This window comes from Photinus pyralis, unplaced genomic scaffold (genome assembly GCF_008802855.1).
Source record: "Photinus pyralis isolate 1611_PpyrPB1 unplaced genomic scaffold, Ppyr1.3 Ppyr1.4_LG3a, whole genome shotgun sequence".
Lineage (NCBI taxonomy): Eukaryota > Metazoa > Arthropoda > Insecta > Coleoptera > Lampyridae > Photinus > Photinus pyralis.
The window spans coordinates 5941385-5964999 of record NW_022170509.1 but is presented as its reverse complement, the minus strand read 5'-3'; the positions used below and the strand labels follow the sequence as shown (position 1 = coordinate 5964999).

General features: G+C 35.7%; 1 protein-coding gene across 2 annotated transcripts in view; it reads left to right on the top strand.

The window, feature by feature from the left end:
* Positions 1-23615, top strand: part of LOC116165586 — a 59925-nt gene that overhangs the window by 6710 nt on the left and 29600 nt on the right. For both annotated transcript variants that reach the window (XM_031480149.1, XM_031480148.1), the window contains 30 exons: positions 42-339; positions 390-563; positions 4171-4280; positions 4331-4525; positions 4574-4702; positions 4749-5119; positions 5167-5744; positions 5811-6103; positions 6153-6551; positions 12175-12360; positions 12413-12582; positions 12630-12844; positions 12896-13058; positions 13111-13336; positions 13381-13597; positions 13647-13912; positions 13968-14165; positions 16786-17073; positions 17120-17272; positions 17322-17522; positions 17626-17781; positions 17833-18071; positions 18333-18639; positions 18693-18832; positions 20370-20606; positions 20658-20850; positions 20902-21101; positions 21473-21622; positions 21672-21846; positions 22898-23113. In XM_031480149.1, the coding sequence (XP_031336009.1) occupies positions 42-339; positions 390-563; positions 4171-4280; positions 4331-4525; positions 4574-4702; positions 4749-5119; positions 5167-5744; positions 5811-6103; positions 6153-6551; positions 12175-12360; positions 12413-12582; positions 12630-12844; positions 12896-13058; positions 13111-13336; positions 13381-13597; positions 13647-13912; positions 13968-14165; positions 16786-17073; positions 17120-17272; positions 17322-17522; positions 17626-17781; positions 17833-18071; positions 18333-18639; positions 18693-18832; positions 20370-20606; positions 20658-20850; positions 20902-21101; positions 21473-21622; positions 21672-21846; positions 22898-23113 (6843 nt within the window). The remainder of the gene's footprint in view (positions 1-41; positions 340-389; positions 564-4170; positions 4281-4330; positions 4526-4573; positions 4703-4748; positions 5120-5166; positions 5745-5810; positions 6104-6152; positions 6552-12174; positions 12361-12412; positions 12583-12629; positions 12845-12895; positions 13059-13110; positions 13337-13380; positions 13598-13646; positions 13913-13967; positions 14166-16785; positions 17074-17119; positions 17273-17321; positions 17523-17625; positions 17782-17832; positions 18072-18332; positions 18640-18692; positions 18833-20369; positions 20607-20657; positions 20851-20901; positions 21102-21472; positions 21623-21671; positions 21847-22897; positions 23114-23615) is intronic.

The window sequence follows — 23615 nt, the reverse complement described above, 5'->3', positions numbered from 1 at the left end:
GTGACTTTTTAGCAGGTATGTCGTTAAACGTTTGGTTTTAGATGTTAGTTTCGTTAAAAGGACTGGCGAACATTGGAGTTCTATCGGAACATTTCAAGAATACTTTGTTTTCGATGGTAAAGGATAGTACTCTGAGCGTAGCACTCAGGATAGCCTGTGTTGAAGCATTTCGACGATATCCATGCGAAGAAACCAGTAGGTTCTTTGAGTCCATTTATCGCAATCAAACAGAAGATGCCGAGGTTCGAATTGCATCGTATCTTCAGATTATGCGATGTCCTCATTATTTGGTTATTAGGACCATTCGCCATAGTTTAGAAAACGAAGAAGTTAACCAAGGTACCTAATATTCTATTGTCTTGAAGTTTTGATTTATTTTTGTTATTTAGTGGGTTCATTTGTTTGGAGTCATTTGAAGAATCTTTTGAAATCTTCCGTTCCGAGCAAAGTGGAGATCCAGAGTGTGCTTAATGACAAAGATTTGAGTAAAAAGTTCAGCAGTGACATACGAAAATTTTCACATAATTATGAAGGCTCGGTGTTCTTTGATGAATATAACGTCGGTAAGTAGAGCCACATAATTCATTTGTGCTAACCGAATATGGTTTCCCACTCCCACCCATTTTATAAACAGATCTGGTATGGTTTTTGCCTTTTGGCGATCATTTTGTCGAAAATATTGAAGCGTCATTGCCGTATTTGAGTTAAAAACAAAATGAATTCCAAATTTTCAAAATCTACTGCTACTCAAGCCACAAAACTGAAGTTTAACATCTTTTTCAATAGAAAATTGACATATTTTTATATTTTCAAGGGCGCTGAAATAGTTGGGGTGGATGACTAATATATCATTCCAAGATCGAGGATTTTTAAGGGCAATTCTTTGGCGGGAGAGCTTTTCTCAACGTGAATGTTTTGTTTGGCATATTTTGTCGAATCTTTCTCTAGGGTTAACATTCTAGGGATAGAGAATTTGCTTAAGGGTGGGGTGCATTTGCCATGGCGAATCTCAGACAAGCGAATATCCCAGCATGATCGAATTTTCCTTAGAGGCTAATTTTCCAGAGCCGAATTTTTTTGTGGGCGCATCTTCCATGAGCGACTATTCCAAAGGCGAATTATCCGGGGGGTATTTTCCTTATAAGCGACTCTTCTCTTGAGGCATTTATTTTGGGGGCGAGTATTCTGGGTCAGAATTTTTAAATTCCTAGTATACACATAGTTGTAACTGGTCAATCTAGGCAGGTTTATACAAGTGAGGTAGAAAAAATTAGTAACAAAGTGATCTCTGCGGAAATGAGTACTCAATAGGGTCCTTATTAACCCCTCAAAAATCACACTTTGCCGCATTGGTGGAACTTGGAAAAAAATGGCCGCCATCTTGATTTTTTCGAATTTTTTTAATATTTCGTAAAGTATACATTATATCAAAAAAACTCAAGAGACTTTTTTTATGGAGAATCAAAAGTTACCTGTAATAAAAAAAAGTTTAAGTCTATTGATCAAAAAACAAAAAAGTTATTGAAATTTATATGATTTGGGTAATTATCACATCTGTGTCGAGACTTAGATGTATTTCAAGAACTTAATGCAGATATAAGTTTTAATTAAATCAGGACTTAAAATTATTTTAAATCTGTACCGGTGTCCAAAGAAGATTCATGATATTAACCAGTTACGTCACACACTATACAGGGTGGTGACTTGCGTAACGCGTCATAGGGATTTCAATGTAAAATTCATAACATGCGATTATTGGCTCCCCAAATTATTTTAGAGCAAAAATGTATTAAGGTTTTTTGTAGGGAAAAATTTTTTACGGCAATCAACCGCATTAGTTTTCAATTTTTTGCATAATAAAGACGGAAAATTATTTTTTCCAATAATCTGTGATGCCATGGAATTTTATAATAGAAAAACTACGCCAATATCCGTCAAGCCATGGAATGTCTACTATCAAACAAATCAAATTCTCAAAAAGTATTACATTTAGAACAGTGAATTCAACATAAAGAAAGACTAAATTACTAAAAACGGTTTCCTAATATAACAATTTACAATAAATGTTCGAATAAGTCACCATTAACTGCAAGACAGTAACCAAGTCGATTATAAAATCCATTTCGAACTGCTGATATCTTTTTGTTTTAGAAAATTCCATGGCATCGCAGATTGTTTAAAAAGATGCGGGTTTTATTTTTCCAATTTTCCGTCTTTATATGATTGGCGTAAAAAAATGTTTTCTACAAAAAAGCTTAATACATTTTTGCTCTAAAATAATTTGGGGAGCCAATAATCGCATGTTATGAATTTTACATTTAAATCCCTATGATGCGTTACGCAAGTCACCACCCTATATATGCGAAAGACTGCAAGGCAAAGCTTAAATTCAGAATTGAGTTTAGCCTCACTACCACCAACCGAAGAAGCTGCCAAACAGCACATTAATATCATGAATCTTTTTTTTTTCTTTTATTGATGTTGTGAATTATTTGGATATATTTAATGTAGCAGGTAAGTAGAGGGAAGTAGAGGGAATTGAATGTTTTTATTTTCTTTAGGTTATCGATTTCGAAGCTCACTTCATCATCAGACCTTGCTAAAATATATAAACGACTCTAGTGAACCGATAACCTAAAGAAAATAAAAACATTCAATTATTTGCCTCCCTCTACTTACCTGCTACATTAAATCATGAATCTTCTTTGAACACCGGTACAGATTTAAAATAATTTTAAGTCCTGATTTAATTAAAACTGTTATATCTGCATTAAGTTTTTGAAATACATCTAAGTCTCGACACAGATGTGAATAATTACCCAATTATTGAGTGTTTTACTTTAAAATCCTTATTTTCAAAATTGGGCATACAAAATAGTTTTAACTAATTCAGATATTTACCAAATTTTTAAAAAATCCATATTGCCAAATCATATAAATTTCAATAACTTTTTTGTTTTTTGATCAATAGACTTAAACTTTTATTATAGGTAACTTTTGATTCTCCATAAAAAAAGTCTCGAGTTTTTTTGATATAATGTATACTTTAGAAAATATTTAATAAATTCGAAAAAATCAAAATGGCGGCCACCAATGCGACAAAGTGCGATTTTTGAGAGGTTAATAAGGACCCTATTGGGTACTCATTTCCGCAGAGATCACTTTGTTACTTTTTTTTTCTACCTTAACCACCTATTTTGACTAGCCTAAAATATCATGACATGTTAACAGAATTTTCGAAAAAATGTTTAAATTCGGATTCGTTTAGATTCTTGAAACTCAAAAAACTGACAGGGTGCAAGTAGAGCAACCCCATATTCTTTTATGTTCCCTTTTTTGATTATGCTTAAATGTTTTGTTTTCTAACACTATAGCGTTTGAGGATTCAGCCATTTAAAAAATGGTTGTGCTTAGATCCACTTTCCATAGGAACCGTTTACTTTAGATACAGGGATGTAATTCCACACTGGATTCCTCATTTAAGAAATACGTTTGCGTATTGTCAAATCCAAACGCCGAACGTATATGCCCAAATAGTACAGTAAAATTAGACCAATTTCCCCCTAAACCCGTACATTTAAAATTACTAAGCGGGACATTTTGGAATATGTTCGGACACCTTCCAGAATGACGCTCAAGAAAGTCGTACGACCTCCCTAGGCCCTAGTTGGATAGCGGGACGTCCTGGAAAAAGTGAAATGTCAAGAACATTTCTGGAGCGGGTCTAAAATCGTTCTCCCTCGAACGGGTTGTCGCCTATCGTGTCGGAAAGCTCAGTACCTGTGGATTGGTAACTCACGGTAAAGTCAAGGGGAACCCACCGAAGGGCTCTCTAGTCGGACTCCTATTAGGTGTGCGGCCGTACCGTTAGATGCTGATGCTGATCTGAATATGACATGACGTTAAATATTTTCACTTCCAGGAGGATAAATTAAATTGAAATTCCACTTTTTCCAGGATATCCCGGGTAATCCACTAAAGAGGTCATGGGACTTTTTTGCGTCATCCTGGAAGGTGTCCGAACATATTCCAAAAGGTTCCGCTTAGTAATTATAAATGTCCGGGTCAAAACCTAATTTTACTGTAATAAAATAAATATTATTAACTCTCATGGCCCATGGAATTCTTTTCAAACCACTCGGTATTGCAATGTATTTCGTATTGTTATAGGTGGCAGTTGTGAAAGCAATGTTATTTTCTCGCCTTCATCGTACGTCCCTAGAAGTCTCAATTTCAATTTGACGGTCGATTTGTTTGGGAAGTCCATCAATATACTAGAGGTAAAAGTGCAGGCTTACCAAATTAGGTGCACTAACAGAATGTTGTACAGCTGACAAGTCGAGTTGAGGGTTTCGAAAACTACCTGGAATCGGTGTTTGGTCCAAAAGGTCCATTGAACGCAAAAAAATTGCACGATAAGTTACCGAGGATGAGATGGCCAAGAAGCAATTTTGACAACAAACAGTTATTGTCGGAAGTAGACAAAATGGCCGAATCTAATCGCAACAACTTTGGTGAACCGAAGGTAAGATCAATTCCTGACATTAACGTTGCTTAGATTCCTCTATTACAGGTTTCGTTAGGAATGAAGATTTTTGGGAATGATCTCAAACACAAAACCTTGAAAGGGAAGGACGAAATCTTGAAGGCCATATATAGCTTACATCCAATTGATCATATCAAAAGGCTAGTTTCTGGAAAAGTAAGTGGGTTGCAAAATAAATTGACGCGCATTTACGAACTTACAGGAATTGAATTACAACAAAGCCGCAATGTTCATGGACAGTAACTATATCGTACCGACCGGCTCTGGTTTCCCAATCATTTTGAATTCTGTCGGAACCGTATCAGTAAACTTAAAAATATTTGGATCATTAAATGCGGATAATTTCTTGAAAACTAAAGCTCTGGATCTAGTGGGAGATATAAGGCCTAATGCTGCTGTAGATATTGTGGGCACTATGTCGGTCGATGCATTCTACGCCAGTACAGCTATAAAATTGAAAACAAACGTGTATACTTCAACGGCAGTAGAGGGCAATGTTAAAGTTCGAGGAACTGATGTAATTAGTGCAACATTCAGCCTTCCAAATGAAAAATCAGAACTATTTGGCGCACAGTAAGACTATTCCGTAATATAAATCGCAATTACCTTTTATTTTCAAGATCCGAGCTGATTGTTGTCAAGGGAGGAGTGGAACACCAACAATCTGGAGTGGAGGGAAGTGCCGTGGAAAAGTCAACCTGCAGTTGGCCCGTGTTTGAAAAAACCCTCGGACTCAAGTTGTGCGCCCATTACCATTATCCTAATGTAACTCGCATAGAAACAGCGCCTTATTTTCCACTTGCGGGCCCGTCTGGGTTTGGGCTTTCACTGCAAAAAACCGCTCAGTCTTATATTTTGGAATATACGTGGGATAAGAAAAGCAAAAATAATGCAATGACCCTTACATTTGACGCCGTGGGCACGGTAGAGCGGAGATTAATGAGTGCCAACATGAGCTTTCATCCATTGGGATGTGATTCCAACCTTGCGTTAAACGCACCAGGTTATACCATTTTAACGCATGGGAGCTTAAAAAACACAAAAGATGAAAAATACCTAAAAATGACTCTAGATATAAACAACAAAAAACACTTTGACGCCAGTTTATCACTGAAGCAAGCAGAGAGTCAGAATGGACACACCTACTTCCCAAAGGCATACTTAGGCGTTAATGGAGAGCGTGTAGCCGAAATTCAAGGTTTACAATTTTTGTAATATGAAAATGTTGAATTCTTCACTAAAACTTTATTTCACACGTTTTTAGGTACTCTGAAATGGATGACAAAGAAAAGTATTTCGCAGTGCGACGTCGACCTAACATTCCACACTAAGAGACTAACTTCTAAAGTGTTCGGCTACGTATCAAAGACGGACGGATCGGTAGGAGTTAATTTAAAACTGGATTACAAATTTGTAAATACGAAAGCACAAAGAGCAATATTAGAAGTTTTGTTAGCTAATCGTTCCACTCGTACCTTAATGGCATTGATAGGGGATATCAAAGTAGAAACTACAGCGTATCCGCATTTTAACTTTGAGGCAGCACTTAAATTTCAAGTAAGTCGTCATTATTTTCAGGTAAAGTATTTCATACGTTCTCCCTTAGAGAGCAGCGGGTCGCTTGGAAAGTAAGTTGGAAATCACTTCTGGACTGAATAGTCGTAATACTGAAAATGACGATTCCAACAGGCTGAAAGTTTTGATTGAAATTAAGCATAAAACTACATCGGGTGGTTACGATTTTGAAATAAAGACGTTAGCATTAAAACCGGCTTCCGACCTACATTTAGGTGTGCAGGTCCTTTATCTAGTAAGAGGGCCTACTTCAGACCTAAAGGCTCTGCTAAAGTACTCCAAGGAGAAACAAGCTGTGATCAACGTGTACTGGTCTCATCCACATGGCACTCTTGAACGCTACGAAGGACTTATAAATGTAACAATTCCACATCACTCACCAATGATCGCCCAGTTAAAGGTCAACGAAAGGAAGACCAACAACTACGACGTACGTACCAAGTTCTTTACACTACCAATACCAGATTTTCCAATCAATAGTAGATACCTGAATTTTGAAAAACCTAATACCAATCAAAATCAGTAAGGTTTACCAAGCCAAAGTGCACGAGAAATTTTTTTAAATATTCGTTCTTCATTTAATTTTTCGAAACCAACGCCACAAGGGTTGGGTAATGGGTATACCAGGTGTTCTCAATCAAAAGGGTGCAATATTAGATTTTTATTGGGTATTCAGAGGAAAGGTTCTCATTTGTTTTCAACGATCTAAAATATGCTATTATTTTTTCGTTAAATGAATGCCTTATTGAGTTTGACATGGTTAAAAAGGGAAGAAGAGAATTTTCATTAAGAATATCAAATTTCAAGATTGCAAGGTGGCATATGCAACGTTGCATGTAGATCTTTATAAACACAAACTGCATAACCCCCCCCCCCCCCCCAAATACAAAGTTACAACTCCCGCAAATGAAAGCAATTTCAAATTGGGAAGAGATTTTTTTATGCAGCATTGGAGTATTTTTTGTGGATCAATTAAGCATAACCTATTAAAGAAACGCAGGGTGTCCCATTAATATAGATCACAGGTATCTATGGAACCGTTAAATGCACAGCTTTGGGAAAAATTTTAATGTCACATCGCGCCCTCTACCAATCATCACAATTACTAAAAAGACTCTATTCATGTAAACTCTGATTCCATAAAGAAAGCTCTTTCCAGCAACACGTATTATGTCCGAAGTTGCATTTAATTTATCAAAGAGATGTTCCCCTTCCCCCACCCTTTATATTTTATGAACCAGAGCAATAATGTGCTGCATCATAATGATGCAAAATTGAAACAAGATTGCGATGCATGTATTTTTTTATGCATGCTTGTTGGGTATATTTTAGGAAAAAAGTCAACCATAAATCGTACGACCTCTAGCGGCACAGCTAGAAACTAGAAAATAATTTCCAGCGATTTCTCTTGGCCTCTTTTATTTTTCCCGAAGCTGTGCAATCAACGGTTCCATAGATATGATCTGTGGCCATTATTAGTGGGACACCCTGTACAATAAAAGTTACAATTTTTTCGCGGCAAGTTTGAGTTTGTGTGGGAGATTTGAATTTTTGAATTTTCGGATGCTTCGGTACTATCGGAAAAAATGGCCGACCAGTTAACGACCTATTGCCACTGGTACAAAAAACACCCCTCACGATGATTGAAAATGGCACAGCCAATTACAGTAAAAAATTCAGATTCCCCGCACAAATTCAAATTTACCGCTACAAAATGGCGAACATCCGCAAATTCAAAAATTCAAATTTCCCGCACAAATTGAAACTTACCGCGACAGAATGACCGACATCCGGAAATTCAAAAATTCAAATTGACCACCATAGCCACGTAATGTGGCGTCAGGCCACGTAATGTAACGTCAGAAGGATGAGGAGGGCTGCACGTTTACTACTCATGTAGATCACTTATAAAATCCATCAATAAAAAAAATGAGAAATTTGTGTTGTATATCAAAAGTTACAACCCCCTTAATTGAATATTGCTATGTACCGGATTTTATTAAAAATTCTGTAATTTCAAAATGGGAACGAAATTTTATTTTTATGTGGTTATTAGAGGGTCGCCTTAGATTACGTAATCATAATCTATCAAAGAAGGAACAAATTTTATTGTACAACAATGGTTACAACCCCCGTAATTGAATATTGAGCGGATTTTTCTTTAAATTGGGAAATTTCAAAACGGAAACGAAATTTTATTTTTATGTGGCTATTAGAGGATCGAATGTAGATCACATAAGCATAATCTATCAAAGAAGTAAACCATTTTATTGCACAACAAAAGTTACAACCCCCGTAATTGAATATTGCTATGTACTTGAGAGCGGATTTTTTTAAAAATTCCGAAATTTCAAAACGAGAACGAAATTTTATATTTATGTGGTTATTAGAGGATCGCATGTGGATCACGTAAGCATAATTTATCAAAGAAGGAACAAATTTTATTGTACAACAAAGGTTCCAACCCCCGTAATTGAATATTGAGCGGATTTTTTTTTAAATTGAGAAATTTCAAAACGGGAACGAAATTTTATTTTTTTGTGGCTATTAGGGGGTCGAATGTAGATCACATAAGCATAATCTATCAAAGAAGTAAATCATTTTCTTGTACAACAAAAGTTGGAACCCCCGTAATTGAATATTGCTATGTACTTAAGGGCGGATTTTTGAACAATTCCGAAATTTCAAAACGGGAACGAAATTTTATTTTTATGTGGCTATTAGAGGGTCACATTGGATCACGTAAGCATAATCTATCAAAGAAGGAAAAAAAATTATTGTACAACAAAGGTTACAACCCCCGTAATTGAATATTGCTATGTTAAACAAGTCGTAAATCACCATATGCATGATGAAAGCGCATTTTTGGTAATGCAATGCATTAGCAAAGTTTAAAATTATCTATCTCACGAGTAACCTAACTCAAAATATACTACATAACAGAAAGCTTTTAGTGAAAATTTAAAGTCTCTAGTAATTGTAATTGCTGAGATCTCAGCCAGCAAGCCGGTCATAACCAATATAATAGCGTATTTTTTTTAAATGCGCTAATAATTAAGTTGTTATACTGGTATCGCTATCTAATGGTATAATTATAGCACCTCCGAAAGCATATCGAAAGTATTTCCTTCAAATATCGATCTCACAAGGAATCTAACTCAAAATAGACTAGAGCCTGCACAACTACACTACATCAGAAAGGTTTTAGTGAAACTTTGAAGTCTCTAGCTATTTCTTTTTCAAAAATGCGCTAGTAATTAAGTTGTTAGCGCTATCTAACGGTAAAATTATAACACCTCCGAAAACCATATCGAAATTATTTTCTTAAATTATCGATATCACAAGTAATCTAACTCAAAACAGACTAGAGCCTGCACATAACGAATATAATAGCATATTTTTTTCCAAAAATGCGCTAAAAATTCCAAAATCTCAAAACGGGAACGAAATTTTATTTTTTGATATGGCAATTAGAGGGTTGTTTGTCGATCATTTAAGGATAATCTATTAAATAAACACAAATTTGTTGTGTACAAGTTTTTTATTATTTAATAATTCTAACTAGTTCGACATATTACATGTTATTCATAGTTTAGATGTTAGTTATTAATTAGTTGTAGCCTTAGATACGTAACTAAATTAACTAGGTAACAAGGACGTTATCCTAAGATAATAGCACATCTTGCGGAAGTCTTTTTTTAAGTCTAGTGCGTTCTGACTTGATACCGAGGTTATAGTGTACTGCACTCGCGCACTCCGGTAGGTTGAGAAAGAACTTATTTGCACTTTGTTTAATATATTGTTCGATTAGAGGGATTTCCAGTTCCCGGAGTATCTGACTGTTTCTCATGAACCAAGGTGAGTTTGTTATTATCCGTAGAACTTTATTTTGAAAAGTTTGCAATTTACCGATGTGGGTTTTAGATGCAACGCCTCATACGACACAGCCGTAAGTAATAATGGGTCGTAGAATAGCCAAGTAAATCAGTTTGCTACATTTAATACGTAGGGATGATTTTCTGTTGAGTATTGGATATAATAATGACAGTCGTGCGTAGGCTTCATTTAGTTTATTATTAATGTGGTATCCCCAGGTGAGGCGTCTATCAAGGTGTAGTCCCAGGTATCGAACAGCTTGATCAGGTGGGTTCCACGGTATTGAGACATTATCGATGACTATGTTAGGTGGGTTTAGCGGTCGCCGTAAGGTAAAGATTTTGCTTATGCATTTGGTGGTATTTAATGTCAAGCACCATTTGCGTAGCCAACTTAAAAGCTCGTCTATTGATAGTTGTAGTTGAGCAGCGGCAGTTAATATTTCATTGTGTTGTGTTAGAAGTATTGTATCGTCTGCAAACATGGCTAGGTTACTAGATTGCGGGGTGGGTATGTCTGCCGTGTATAGGTTAAACAGCATGGGTGCTAGGACTGAGCCTTGCGGGACTCCACCCTTGATCGGTTTTACGTCTGAGTAGGTATGTGGCGTTGATTCTGGCGTAAAAGGTTCTATTATGTAGAAATGAGTGTATAACTTTTAGTAAATATCCGGGAATTTTCTTTTGTTTAAGTTTGTATAGCAATCCATTAATCCAGACTTTATCAAAAGCCCGTGCGAAATCTAAAAACAATATGCACGTGTGTAACTTGTTCTCAAATCCGTTAATAACCACTTCATTGATGCGTAGTAATTGATGTAAGGTCGAGTGCCTAGGTTTAAACCCAAATTGATGATGCGGGATTATCTCTTTCTGTTCTACAAATTGGTGTAGTCGAATTTTTATAATTTTTTCGAGTATTTTTGAGATTGTGGGCAATAAACTAATAGGTCTGTAGGAGTCACTTTTATTTTTTCCTGGTTTATGAATTAAGATTATTTCTGCTTTTTTCCATGTTGTTGGGAAGTATCCTGTTGAAATGCATGCATTAAATATTGTTACAAGGTTTGCTATTAGTTTATCACTAAGGTTTTTCAGTACTATGTTGGGAATCAGGTCGTGTCCGGGTGATTTTTTTGTTGGGAGTTCTTTTATGAGTTCCTGAATTTCACTTGGCGATGTAAGTTTTATTTGATTTTGCTTAGTTTTAGAGGGGGTGGGATACAGGTGTATTTCGGCGTCTATGCCTGCATAAAACTGTGCTTCAGCAGGATGTTTTTCCGGTTCGAATATGTTTTCTAAATGTGTTGCAACTTACAACCCCAGCAAGGGAATGTTATGCAGATAAGAGCGAATTTTTTTTAAATCACGAAAATTCTGAACAGAAAGTAATTTAATTGTTGTGTGGCAATTATAAGATTGCATGCAGATCAAGAAACAAAAATATTGTATGTACAACAAAAGTTACAACCCCCGCAATGAAATACTCCTATGTACTTAAGAGAAATTTTGTAAAAAATCACATTTCAAAACGGAAAGGGATTTTTATGGGACGATCAAAGGGTTGCTTGTGGATCTTTTAAACATAATCTATCAAAGAAACAAAAATGTTCGCGGTGCACCCTCGCAATTGAATATTTTTAACTTTCTTAAAAATTCCGAAATTTCTAAACGGACAGGGATATTATTTTTACCAGTAGAAGGTTGTCTGTACCTACATCATTTAAGAATTATCTATCATATACATCGAAATCCCCGCAATTGCTATATTGCTACTTAGAGTAAATGCGAATTTCTATAACGGGAAGGGATTTTGTTTTATGTGGCAATTGGAGGGTCGCTAGTAGATTCTTTAAACAGAATCTATATTTTTGATTGACAGCAAGAATAAACTTTGGTATTGTCTATCCTACAGTAATATTAAATTAACTGTTCAGCCTCTGATGCTGAAATAACAAAATGGCTACACAGCAGGCGGTTTTAACTAACTTCAAATATCACAATTTAAACATTTCATAACAGAGCGTTTCTAATTACACCGCGGTGGAGATGCAATTTGATTGGGGAAAGGTTTTTCTTTGACCTCTGGAGATTTAATTAGCGTGAGGGTGATTTTCAATGCTTGTAATAAATTTATAATTGCAAATTTGCTCAATTTTGCCATGATCTGATCAACAGATTACGCTAGATCTCTCTTGGTTCAGTGGACATAGTGCAAATATTCGAGGAATGTACCAAGACAGAAGTACACTAACGGCATCTAACCATCATCTGAAAACCATAATAAAATCGGCAAGTTTCGCTGATTTAGAAACAGACGCGCAGCTTTATCAAGACGATATCGAATTCAAAATCCAGATAAGGGTAAGCAGATAATGGTTTCAGCATTCACGATTTATGAGATTTCGCTGTTCAGGCAAACCAAGGCGGTGAAGATTACGCACTGTTTTACAAACACGTAATGTCGTCCCTGCTGGATATTTCTACTCAAGCAAGACTCAAATACAATAAGCAAATTTACTCGGTGACTAGCTCCGTTAACTTGAGAGAGCGAAAGCAAGTGTTGCTAGAATTTCACTTAGATCGGTGAGGTGGTGTATAAGAAAACCATGATGTTAAGTCTATGTTTTAAGATTTCGGGATGTGTACGTAGAACTATGGTGCGATAATAAGGAATTGCACAAAACGGCAGGATTTGAAATCAAATGGGATGCGAATCGCGACCCCAATCAAAAGCTCATCGTAACAATTGAGTTTAAAAATCCGGAATTATATAACTATGGAGGAAACTTGATAATCTCCTACCCTGGGCGAGCTGTTAATGGCATTTTTAATTTGCACATAAAGAGTAAGATGAAGATTACTTTCCAGCAAAGTTGATAATTACCATTTGCACTAGGCGGTCAGTTTTTTACACAAACATATTTGGCGTGGAGTCCAACGGACGTTTTGTCGTTTACATTAAACACGGAATTCTCAAATGAGGCCGAAACAGTACTTTTAATGAATTCGCAGTTAGTTACTCCACTGGAAGATTGGAAGAAATGTTCACTTCATACAAGGTAGGCACAAATATTAATGTTAACTTCTTTCATTTAGTTCTATATTCCGCAGATATAACCAGAAGAACAACATGTATAGTTTGAACAGCAGTATTAATTGGAATAATAATAATCGCATTTCCGCTGAAGTGTTTAGAGACTATGAAAAAACAAACACCAACACCAGATATGAATTTTCAAGTTCAGTGATTAGTACAGTGCAAGACTTCCCTTCAGTTACCCTGAGCTTAAAGCACAATCAGGATGTGTCCAAAATGGACACGCACCTCAATTTGATGGTAAATTTACAACGGCTCAATGTGTCATTTATAGATCATTTTAGCTAAACCCCAAAAAAGCAATTACCCTAAAAAGCTCTTGGTTTATTAACGAAAGTAAGAACATGAAGAATTTAACTGGAACAGTTTCTTTAGTAAGCTCCTTTGTTGGGTATAACAAAGGATTGCTCGTTAGTAAAATATATGTCACAAACAAAAAATATTTACGAGGTGTAGCCGAGTTAGATCTTGATCACAGAAAATATACGACAAGCGTGGAAGGTAAGTTTATGCCGACTTAAACGAGAGAAAACGCGCGATTTTCTTTTAGGATACTACCACAAATTTTCGGATAACATGTTTGAGTTTAACATAACTACCCCCAATCAGAACTTGAAAAAGGTCACCGGAAATTTTGGATTTCAGGAGGAAAAAAGACAAGCAATCGCTTTAATTCAATACCCTGCCGGTGCAATGGGAGTTGAAATAAAGCTGAACATTGAAAGTCTGCAAAACTTCGACGTAAAGCTTTATGCGGCCACACCGCTGGAATTTCTGCAAATGATTTTAATTTTGGGAAAACTCAAAGCGGAAGAAGTATAATCTTTTGGCGTTTTATACAAATTCGTTTGTCTCACTCGTTGCATTTTAGGTCGACTTTAGGGTTGGATGGAACTCGTTACTCGCCGGATTTACGGGAGTTTCGCACTACACGAACGTTACAGATTTTGAATACTCATATCAGATTTACACTCCTATTGAAGGATACAAACAGAACGGAATTGTTGCTAAACTTATATTCAAAGAAGGTTTAGACTTCGAAGTTTCTGTTAAGTTGGCCGAAAAAAGGGTGCGTAAATGATTATAACCTCTCCCTTTTTATCTAACTTTAGTATATAATGTACTAAAATTCAATTTGTACGCTTTTACTAATGTCTTGGGCACCTGAAACTTTTGTTTAGTTAATCCGTACCGTCTATTCAGTGTACGAATTGGTACTGTAACCTTTGTAGCTTTAAACGAATTTATTAATACAGCCGCCAGTAATAATGATTAGTAACAGAAGTATTAATTTAATTAATTATTTCTTATTATTGCTGCTTCCTTCTTAAGGTTGATAGGCAATTCAATATTCATTAACCCAGGTGCGGTTTCCCAGATCTTTTACATCCGAATTATTCTGCTCTAAGACCGTAGAGACAGCTTTTGGAGATGATTCAGTGATGGCTAGAGGTGAATTTAGACTTCTGGTGTTTCAAAACGATTTGCCTCCAAATTTTTGCGACAGTGACTCTTGTCAAGGAATCCGTGGCAAACTGCCAGCGCAAGACATAAAATAATACAATTTTTACTTTGGGCATGACACATTTTTAAATTATTTTTTAGATCAATCTAATACGAAATTTGATAATCTTTCAGACAGATTGCAAAATAAGACCGAGAGCTGGATGGACTTTGCACCGGTATTTCGCTTGCAAAAAAGTGGTTGACACTTGACAATTTATTTTGTTTTTTATAATAATGCCTCCGACTAGTTCTTACGGTTATATTAAACGTTACCTTTTTTTACTCTCCTGGTTTACACAATCAACTAAACTGCTTCCTCTATCTGAAATTAGGCTACAAGTGGGTTGTTTGGCTGTCCAGCACAAGTGATAACACCGAAATCGCTGCGTATTGAAAAAAAATATATTAAGGGCGATTTAAGAATGCATTTCCGTTTAGGACATTATTTTCTATTCCCTAAATTTCTACCTGACATAGATTTGTATAGTTAAAATTTATTTTGAGGTGACCGTCTCTTTTTCTAGTTCTAAATGGCTTAATGGTTTGAATTTAAATTTTTCCAAATTTACAGAACTGCATTTACACTTCAAATACACCTTAACGTTGCACTATGTTGCCAAATTAAGTCACAGATGACCATGAATTGTAACCTCTTTATTTATAATTTTTTCTTCGATGTGGAAAGTCGGGAATTGTTACGGTTAACCATGTTGAATCAGCAATCTGGGGTAGTTAACAGGTATTTTCAACTGGAACGTATTCCTAAAACCCGGCGACTTGAAATAACCTTCAAAAAGTGACTTTTTGGACTGAAATTTTTGATGAGTGATGGGGAAATACAGGCTGGCTCCCGATGCTAAATCTTCTGTTGGCCAGTACAATTTTGGTGGCGAAATGAGGGGTGGTAAACACTCAGTTTAAATGAGCTGTTTTTGAAATTGGATTTAACTTTTATGAAATCTGTTAGGTAAACTTTTACACTGATTATCTTTATCTTGGCGACACGAACTTGAACATTCTCTGGGTTTACTAACAGTTTTCTTTGTTGTAATTTCGGGTTGCACATGAAATAAATCCAACTCCTTTTACTTTATTACACTGCCCTAATACGCGGTAGAATTTTTTCAAGAATTCGCTGATGAACGCGTTTATTTACAAGAACGGACTTGTGGTCTGTTCGAGCAGAACTCGGTACGATTACATTTTTTTTCCAACTCCCACACTGGGCTATTTTACAGTAACTTTACACCACTTAATCCCTTTTTTATATATTTATATAATTTTTCCACTGGGCACAAAGGGACACTAAGGGTCGCTTTTAAAATTACTTAACTGTTTTTTTATAAGCTCGTTTACTTCCGGACGCCTACTTGAATGGTCGAAAAGACAATGAGGCGACAGCTACAATTTAGAACAATTAACTCATTGATGACCTGACGACGATGACTAAAAAAGTTCAGGGTATTACAGTGAACAAAATAAGTTGACATAAGGAATATTTGTTTGGTTGAATGTTCCTTAGACCCTGAGTCTTTTTAAACTTAGAAATTGTTCGTTCCGTAGATTTTAATAAAATAAATCGCAAAAAAATTAACGCAAATAATTGCTCTCGTTACAAGTTGAGTATGCAAAATCCTGCCAATTGATTTAAGTTCAGAAAAGCTTGTAGATTAATAATTCGGATGTTGCTCGAACTCCCATTGGTCCAATTTTGTTTTATACCCCCTCCTCCTCCTGCGGGAGTAAGCTGATTGAGCGCATGTTATATCTATTTTGATGATTATTTTAGTGGGAATTTTTAGTTTTTTTTTTTAATAATTAAATATAACTAAAGGTTGTTAAATGAAATTAAAACAGAAATTATTTAGTGATAAAAATAAAATGCAAAGAAATATCTTTAAAATCGTCCTTTATGAATTGGCAAAAGGTGGTGCTTTTGCATACTCGAGCTCATCCAGCGCGTGGTAAATCATAGCATAAGGCAGATGAAATAACAGCACTTTTGAGAATTTGTAGTAAAGCGAGCGCAAAATACAGGGCATAGTTTACCTCTAATTGTGCACTATTTCAGTTAACGGATCACAAGATTGAGCAGCATTTTTTGAAAAAATTGGTTTACTAACAAACAAGTATTACTAGTGAAAACTAATTTTTATGGAGCCGGTTACTTAATTTCTGTACAGGTGGGATTATCACTTCTTGCTCAACCCAAACCAAAAATACTAAACGAAATGGGAATACAAACGCAAGCAATTTATAATCAAAATTTTGGCGGTGATGATAGCGACGAGGACTACGAGGAAATAGAGAACCCAATTAACTGGAATGGTTTTATAGAAATTGATTCAATTGTCTATCCCACTGTTAATTGCAGTTTCGACATCGACCAAATGGGCAACCTTTATGTTCTTCTGGGGACAGTGTCGCTACGCGAGGGATTTGTCGAATTCAAAAACGAATTTGATTTCATGGTAAGACACCAATTAAATAAAACGGTGCTGATAAAAAAAACTGCAGGATATCCTAAATATAAACAACAAACTCTACGTCAGCACACCATACACTGCTTACAAGGAGGTTACATTTATTGTGGACTTAGATATTGTAATAGGATACCAAATTGGGTTTGGTCTGAATTTTGATTACCAAAATCGAAGCGACGTTGTGTCCGTATGTAACCAATTATTTCGATGCAAGACTGCTAATAAGTTTGTTTTAGATGGGAACGTCTGTTTTGTACATTTTTGAAGACGGAGACGACTCAATTCTTCACAATATCACCTTTCACTTACACTCACCATACGAAAGCGTTGAGAAGATTGATTTACGAACTTATTTTGAGAAAGACGTTGACGTTTATACTGTTACCACTGATCTAGTTACAAAGAGTACAGACGTGACGGTTAACGCAAGAGCAAAGGTAAGAATTTTATAATTTTGATCAATATTGTGGATTGACTCTTGCACCAAATGGTGAAGTTAGTAAATCGGTAATTCTTTAAAAAGGTTCCCAATTATTTTAGTTGGAACCAACGAAATGGGATATTAATGGGATACTGCACGTCACAACACCCAATATTTATATACCAGAAACAAAATTTGATTTCAAACGAGAATTTTCGAAGCCGGAAAATAAGGTGGTACTGAATTTTGACATGAAGAGGGAAACGCCTAGTAAAGTAAGATCTATCCAATTCACTCTTATTAACTACGTCAAGTTCTTCCAACAGGTGCATTTATTAACTATTTGGAAGTATATCAGTCTTACAAACTTTAAAGGAAAATTGCTACTGGAGACGCCTATAAGAGGAATGGAAAAAGCGGACATTGAAACATCTTGGGCTTTTACTAAAGGAGAAGGAAATGGAAAATTCAAAGTGGACCTTCGACCAATAAATATGGTTGGAAATTTAACCGTTCAAAACAATCAACTAATATCGACTGTTCAATCCCAATTTGGCAAAGAAAGGTAACTTACAATTGATAACAGAAACCACGTCGTATTTAGGCTCAACCCATGCATCCTCCAGGCTCTTAAATATTTTCGTATACCTAAACAGCATAGTTCAACAGCCTTTCATTTCGATACAAAACCATTCCAATCCGATTGCAGTCTGTCCGTTATTTCGTATATATTTTTGTTTGAAAACTAAACGTAAAAAATTGATATGTATCCTGTACTGTTCACACGGAAATATCGTGCCTTTAAATCGTGTTTTGTTTGTTTTAGCCGATTAATAACAATTCAGGGACAATTATCTGATGATAATTTAATCCAAGGTGTCGTTAAGACAAATGACAAAGTGTATCAAGTAAGCGGTTCTGTGGAAGTATTTCAGGATCGCTGGCCCAAGGGAGCTGTGATTCATATTAAACCGCAAGACGGAGCGGTACCTTTCCTTATACAATATCAAGCTAATCGAACTTTAACAAACGATATCTCGTTCAATGTAAAGTTAAGCCAAGATGCGACCTTCATTAATTTATATGCGAACATTAGATCGGACGTTAAAGAAGAATGTAACATACACTTAGAAGTGCGTTCTACTACTTTTTACCATTTAGTTCATTCTGTGATCACTATTTGCAGGTTACCACATCTAACACGCGTTATTCGGCTTTTATTGTCGACTCGCAAATAAGAAACACCCTTAACGTGAAAAGCCTGGCCCTAGATGCTCAGACACCATTTGAACATTTGGAAAACCCGCACCTTAAAGTACAATACAGGTAGGTAAATTATGTATTATTCCTTTGTACTCATTAAAAGGATTAGCCAAATCGAAAATATGAAGTTATTTTGTTGCTTTCGGTTTTCCATGGTCTCTATCCCTAAGTGGTGGCCTCAAAGCCGTACGACCTTAGATAAAAGCGTAATGTTAACACGTTTTATATTCGTGTATAGGTTCTTAGAGACCGAAAATAAGGATTTAAGGACAAAGTGACCATAAAATAATAAGTTCTACGTGATTATAAAAAATGAGTAGCAGGGAACTGAAATTAATACATTTTTTTAGTTTAGCTTTGTAGCTTAAACAATCTTTAGCTAGTATATCTATGAAATATCCACGGAAAGAAGACTATTTCCGGAAAATTACGTTAAAGGCGGTGAGGGTGTATACCACCCAGCAATAACCCATCAGTATTTCCCTTAAAGTTTGAATTTAACTCGAAACTACCCATGCACAAAAATACAAGGATCATAGTCTCTGAACGGGCTCATGTAACAAAATGTACACCTAACCGCCAGTAAATTACCGAAGTATAAAATAGAAGTGAAGGGGGCGATGATGAGTTTCAAACAAGTTCCAGCCATTAAAATTAATTTACACATTCAACCGAAATGCCTCTCTTTAGGCAATCGTTCTGGTGTTCTGATGATTAATTAGACTTTGTTGCAAAACCTCATGAAAATTACGCATGGTAAAAGTTGTGTAAGTATATATTATTGAATAAAATTAAAGGTAATTCGGAGTACAAAAGTTAACGAGATCCATACGTATATGCTTCAATCATTTATTGCCGTCTGATGGCAGATTGAACACTTTAAAAATTTACAATGTACACGTCGCACTGTTCATAACCTTTTTGGAACCATGTCTGCCAAGCAGCAACAGAGTTCGATATTTTGCGATAAAAAAAGTTTCAGGATTAGCTAGTTATGAACTAGCAACATCAAGTAAATAATAAAATGATTAACAAACTAATTCAATCAACTCGTCACTTTATAGTTTTTCTTTAAAAAACTTAATAACTTCGCAAATGCGATATATTGTTTTTACGTTCTACGTTAATCGTGAATCAGATAGTGTCACACTGTATGCATAATAATTTGTTAATATGTAACGCTTCAAAAATGCCAAACTAATTAATGCGCAGTATAACCCTAAAATACTTAACTGTCCTTAATTAAATAACCTTTATGAGCGATGTTGCTGGGCGCATATGAATGATGAAATGAATTTGTCGAATATATCGACAAACAATTTATGCCATTACAGCCGCTTATCAATATAATACTAAATGTCTCTCTACTTTGACGTGATTAATCTGTACGGCAGCTTGATGTCGAAAATGAGCAAAATTAACTTCGAGCATCGCGGGGTTCTAAAATTGTTCAGGGAAAAATTTCGATATGCTCGAACAATGCTTTTGCAGTACTACAACTAATTACTGACTACACCAGAAGTTGTTAGGGTTACGGAAACGACCTATTAACACTGCGTAATGGAAATATTCATTTTAAAATCATGTTTGTTATTTACAGCAAGTTGGATGTTAAGCGCAATTTACAAGTTATGTATCAGACAAGCGATGCTGTTGGAAGTATAGAAGGCGAGTGGTCTTGGATAATAATGGAAAATATGCAAATTAAGTTTATCAACAATTACACAACGCCCAATACTGCAGAAAGCACAAGTTTTGAAGTGTACTATATTAATCCCACGCCTTCATTGACTGGTTTACGGCTTGGTGGTTACGCTGCAATTAACGACATATGGAAGTAAATGCAATTTAATTCTTCAATTTTATTAGTAATCTCATTTGATTTTAGCGTCAGTTCGGATGCGACATTGTCAGTGTTATCCATGCAGGATATAAATCTGAAAGCTAACGTAAAATTGCCCAAGTCTAGTGAACACAAGGTCGCCGGGAAGTTTAATAGTAACAAAGATTGGACAAACCTCAATTATTTGCTAACTTACTCTTCCCCTAATTCAAATAAAAGCTATCTGTCGACAGGAAAGGTTTGTAAGCTGCTTTTCGGTTATTTATTTGTTTTCGTTAATTTTTTTTAGATTGACTACTGCGCCACCAAACTAAATGGAAATGTGAACGTCGAATTTAATCGTAATCGCCTGGAAAACTATTTCGATTGGTTGCACATTGATGACGTTGTTAACGTTCATTACAGGATGCGTTCTCCTACATACGAAGCAGAGGATACAGTTGTAGTGGATGCAATTTTGAATAATCTGCAAATGTCCAAAAACGTAACGTAAGTTAATTTCTCAGCAACAAAGGAAAATTTGGCTAAAAAATATTTTAATTTTACTCCCGTTTGCTGTTGTTGATTGACTTCAACTCTCTACAAGGCAAATACGTGCCAGCTAACGGAAACCTAACAAAATCTGGTTAATTTTCTCCATTAACCATGTAACGTCGTGGCCCGAGGGAATGTTAATTGAACGTACATTTAACTCATAACAAAATAAGCTCCGCATATGAGTCCTACCGTTGTATTTTTACTACATTATTTCTCTGTATTGCAAACCTACCATTTTTTTACTCGCAGATTAACTCGATTCCCCAAAAAAAGTCATATCGTCCGTTTTTTTAAGACCCATTAATTTGTTCTTCCCTATACAGATTGCATGTGCACTATCCAGAAAGCCGACCAGTTATGAAAGCTCAGGTCAATTTCCGCGAGTTTGCAAATATGGCAGGAACGGTAGACTTGGTCACTCCATTTAAAAAATACGAATTTGTGAATACCAAATTTAGCGCGGAAACAAGCGGGTAAGTATAAAGTGTCGTTTGTACTATTTTTAAAAGCCCCTTTCTTTAGCATGGTTTACAATCGATTTATAGAACTCTCGTGGCCCAACAATACCCTTATTATAGACGGAAAACGTACTACCGTCCTCGGCAGGTCTGCACTGGATCGAAATACTACCGGAGTTATAAAAATCGAGATCCCATTGAGTACGAAACATTTGGCAAGAGTAGATTATGAATATATGGTAAGTAAGAGCCACCATACTATTTATGGTTACACAATGTACTACTGAATGCTTGAAGTTAGCTAAGAGAAATTGTGTTTTCCAAGTACTTACTATCTCTAATTTTTTATTCAGTTTTTTTTACTTGTTCGGCCCTTTGCGAAAATATGGCGTGGGGCTATCCCAAAGGCCCAAGGTTGGCCATTTATTTATTAAAAAAGACACTTTTCTCCTGCTCACGTAAAAAAATCATAATTTAATTTAATGAAACTTGATTACATCACCCTGAGCTTGGCGGGGGGAATGTGACCGTTTTTTGACATTTCCTTCAGATCTGCCATTATGTCCGTCGATATGGCAGCTATTTCTTGGGGCATGTTGACCTTAAAGTCCAGGGTCCTTGGCTTGCTGATATAAGCCTTCGACTTCAAGTAGCCCCATAGAAAAAGATCTGGCAATGTAGCAGGTTGTCTAAAAACGTAGTTAATTTCCAAGTAGAAGGGGATTTTATTCTTAAGGTTCCCTTAGAAGGCTGCTGGTAGATCATTTAAACACACTCCACCATAGCAACAGATGTATTTAATGTACTACTAAAGTTACAATCCCTACCCTGCAGATTATTAAAAATGTAAGAGCGAGTTTTCTAAAAAATCACGTACTTCCAAAATGGGGATCGATTTTACTTCTAGGGTGCTCTTATAGGATTGATGCTACATTATTTAAATACAAAAATAAATATTTGACGTACTACACAAGTTACAACCCCCACATTTCAAGATTGTTAAAAATATAAGAACAAATTTCCTAAAAACTTAATTAATTTCTAAATGGGAGGAGATTTTATTTTTAAGGTACCCTTGGAGGGCTGTTGGTAGATCAGATTCCACCAAAGGAACAAAAATATTTGATGGGTTAACCCTAAATATTCGTTATTCAATTTTGGTTTTCATCTAAAAAATGATCTAATAATAGCCACAACCAAACTCGTTCCTATGATTACAGTATTTTTGTCGCCTTCTGGGGGTTTTTGTAATAATAATCAATAAATAAGTAATATGTTTAATTGTTTTAGGAAGAACCCAATGTATGTTTGGGATCTGCATCGGTGGATTATAATGGAAATAACGTTTTAAACGCAAAGTATAATCAACAGTCGGAATCTCGAGCTGGATTCGACAAGGATGTTATACATTTCGAAGCAGAAAATAGTTTCAGACCAGTTGGAGTGACTTACATACACGGATACAAGTATGGCGCACCAAATGGGTACGAAGACATAATCTATGCTGTAAGTAGATTAAGGTTTTTTGAACATTTTTACGTAACTGATACCTTCCTTAAATCAGTTTCAAGTTACTGTAACGTAAATTTATTTAGGTGGTTTTATTTATTTACAATGTTTTTTGAAAAGATTACGTCACATTCGCCTTTATCGCCGATGACTAACCTTTCATGGCGCCTCGATGTTTATCGGGATTTCTGGAATATTCGCTACAGAACTCTCTTAATAAATCCCCATTGTAAATAAATAATGTGCGTTTTTTCACAATCCGGAAAGGTAATACCCCTGCATCCAAGATAAGAATTTGATACTTTTTAAGTGAACAGAATGAATACAGATGTCAAAAGGGTTACTTATGGGCCAATTTCATTGAAAAAAAGGCTAAACTCAATTGTTCCATGCTTTAGATTTCATCCATATGTTTGCCCAAAAAATGACAAATTCGTGACTATTTTTGGTTATGAACTCACTAATTTATTTATGCATTAGCACTGTGACTACATCTATA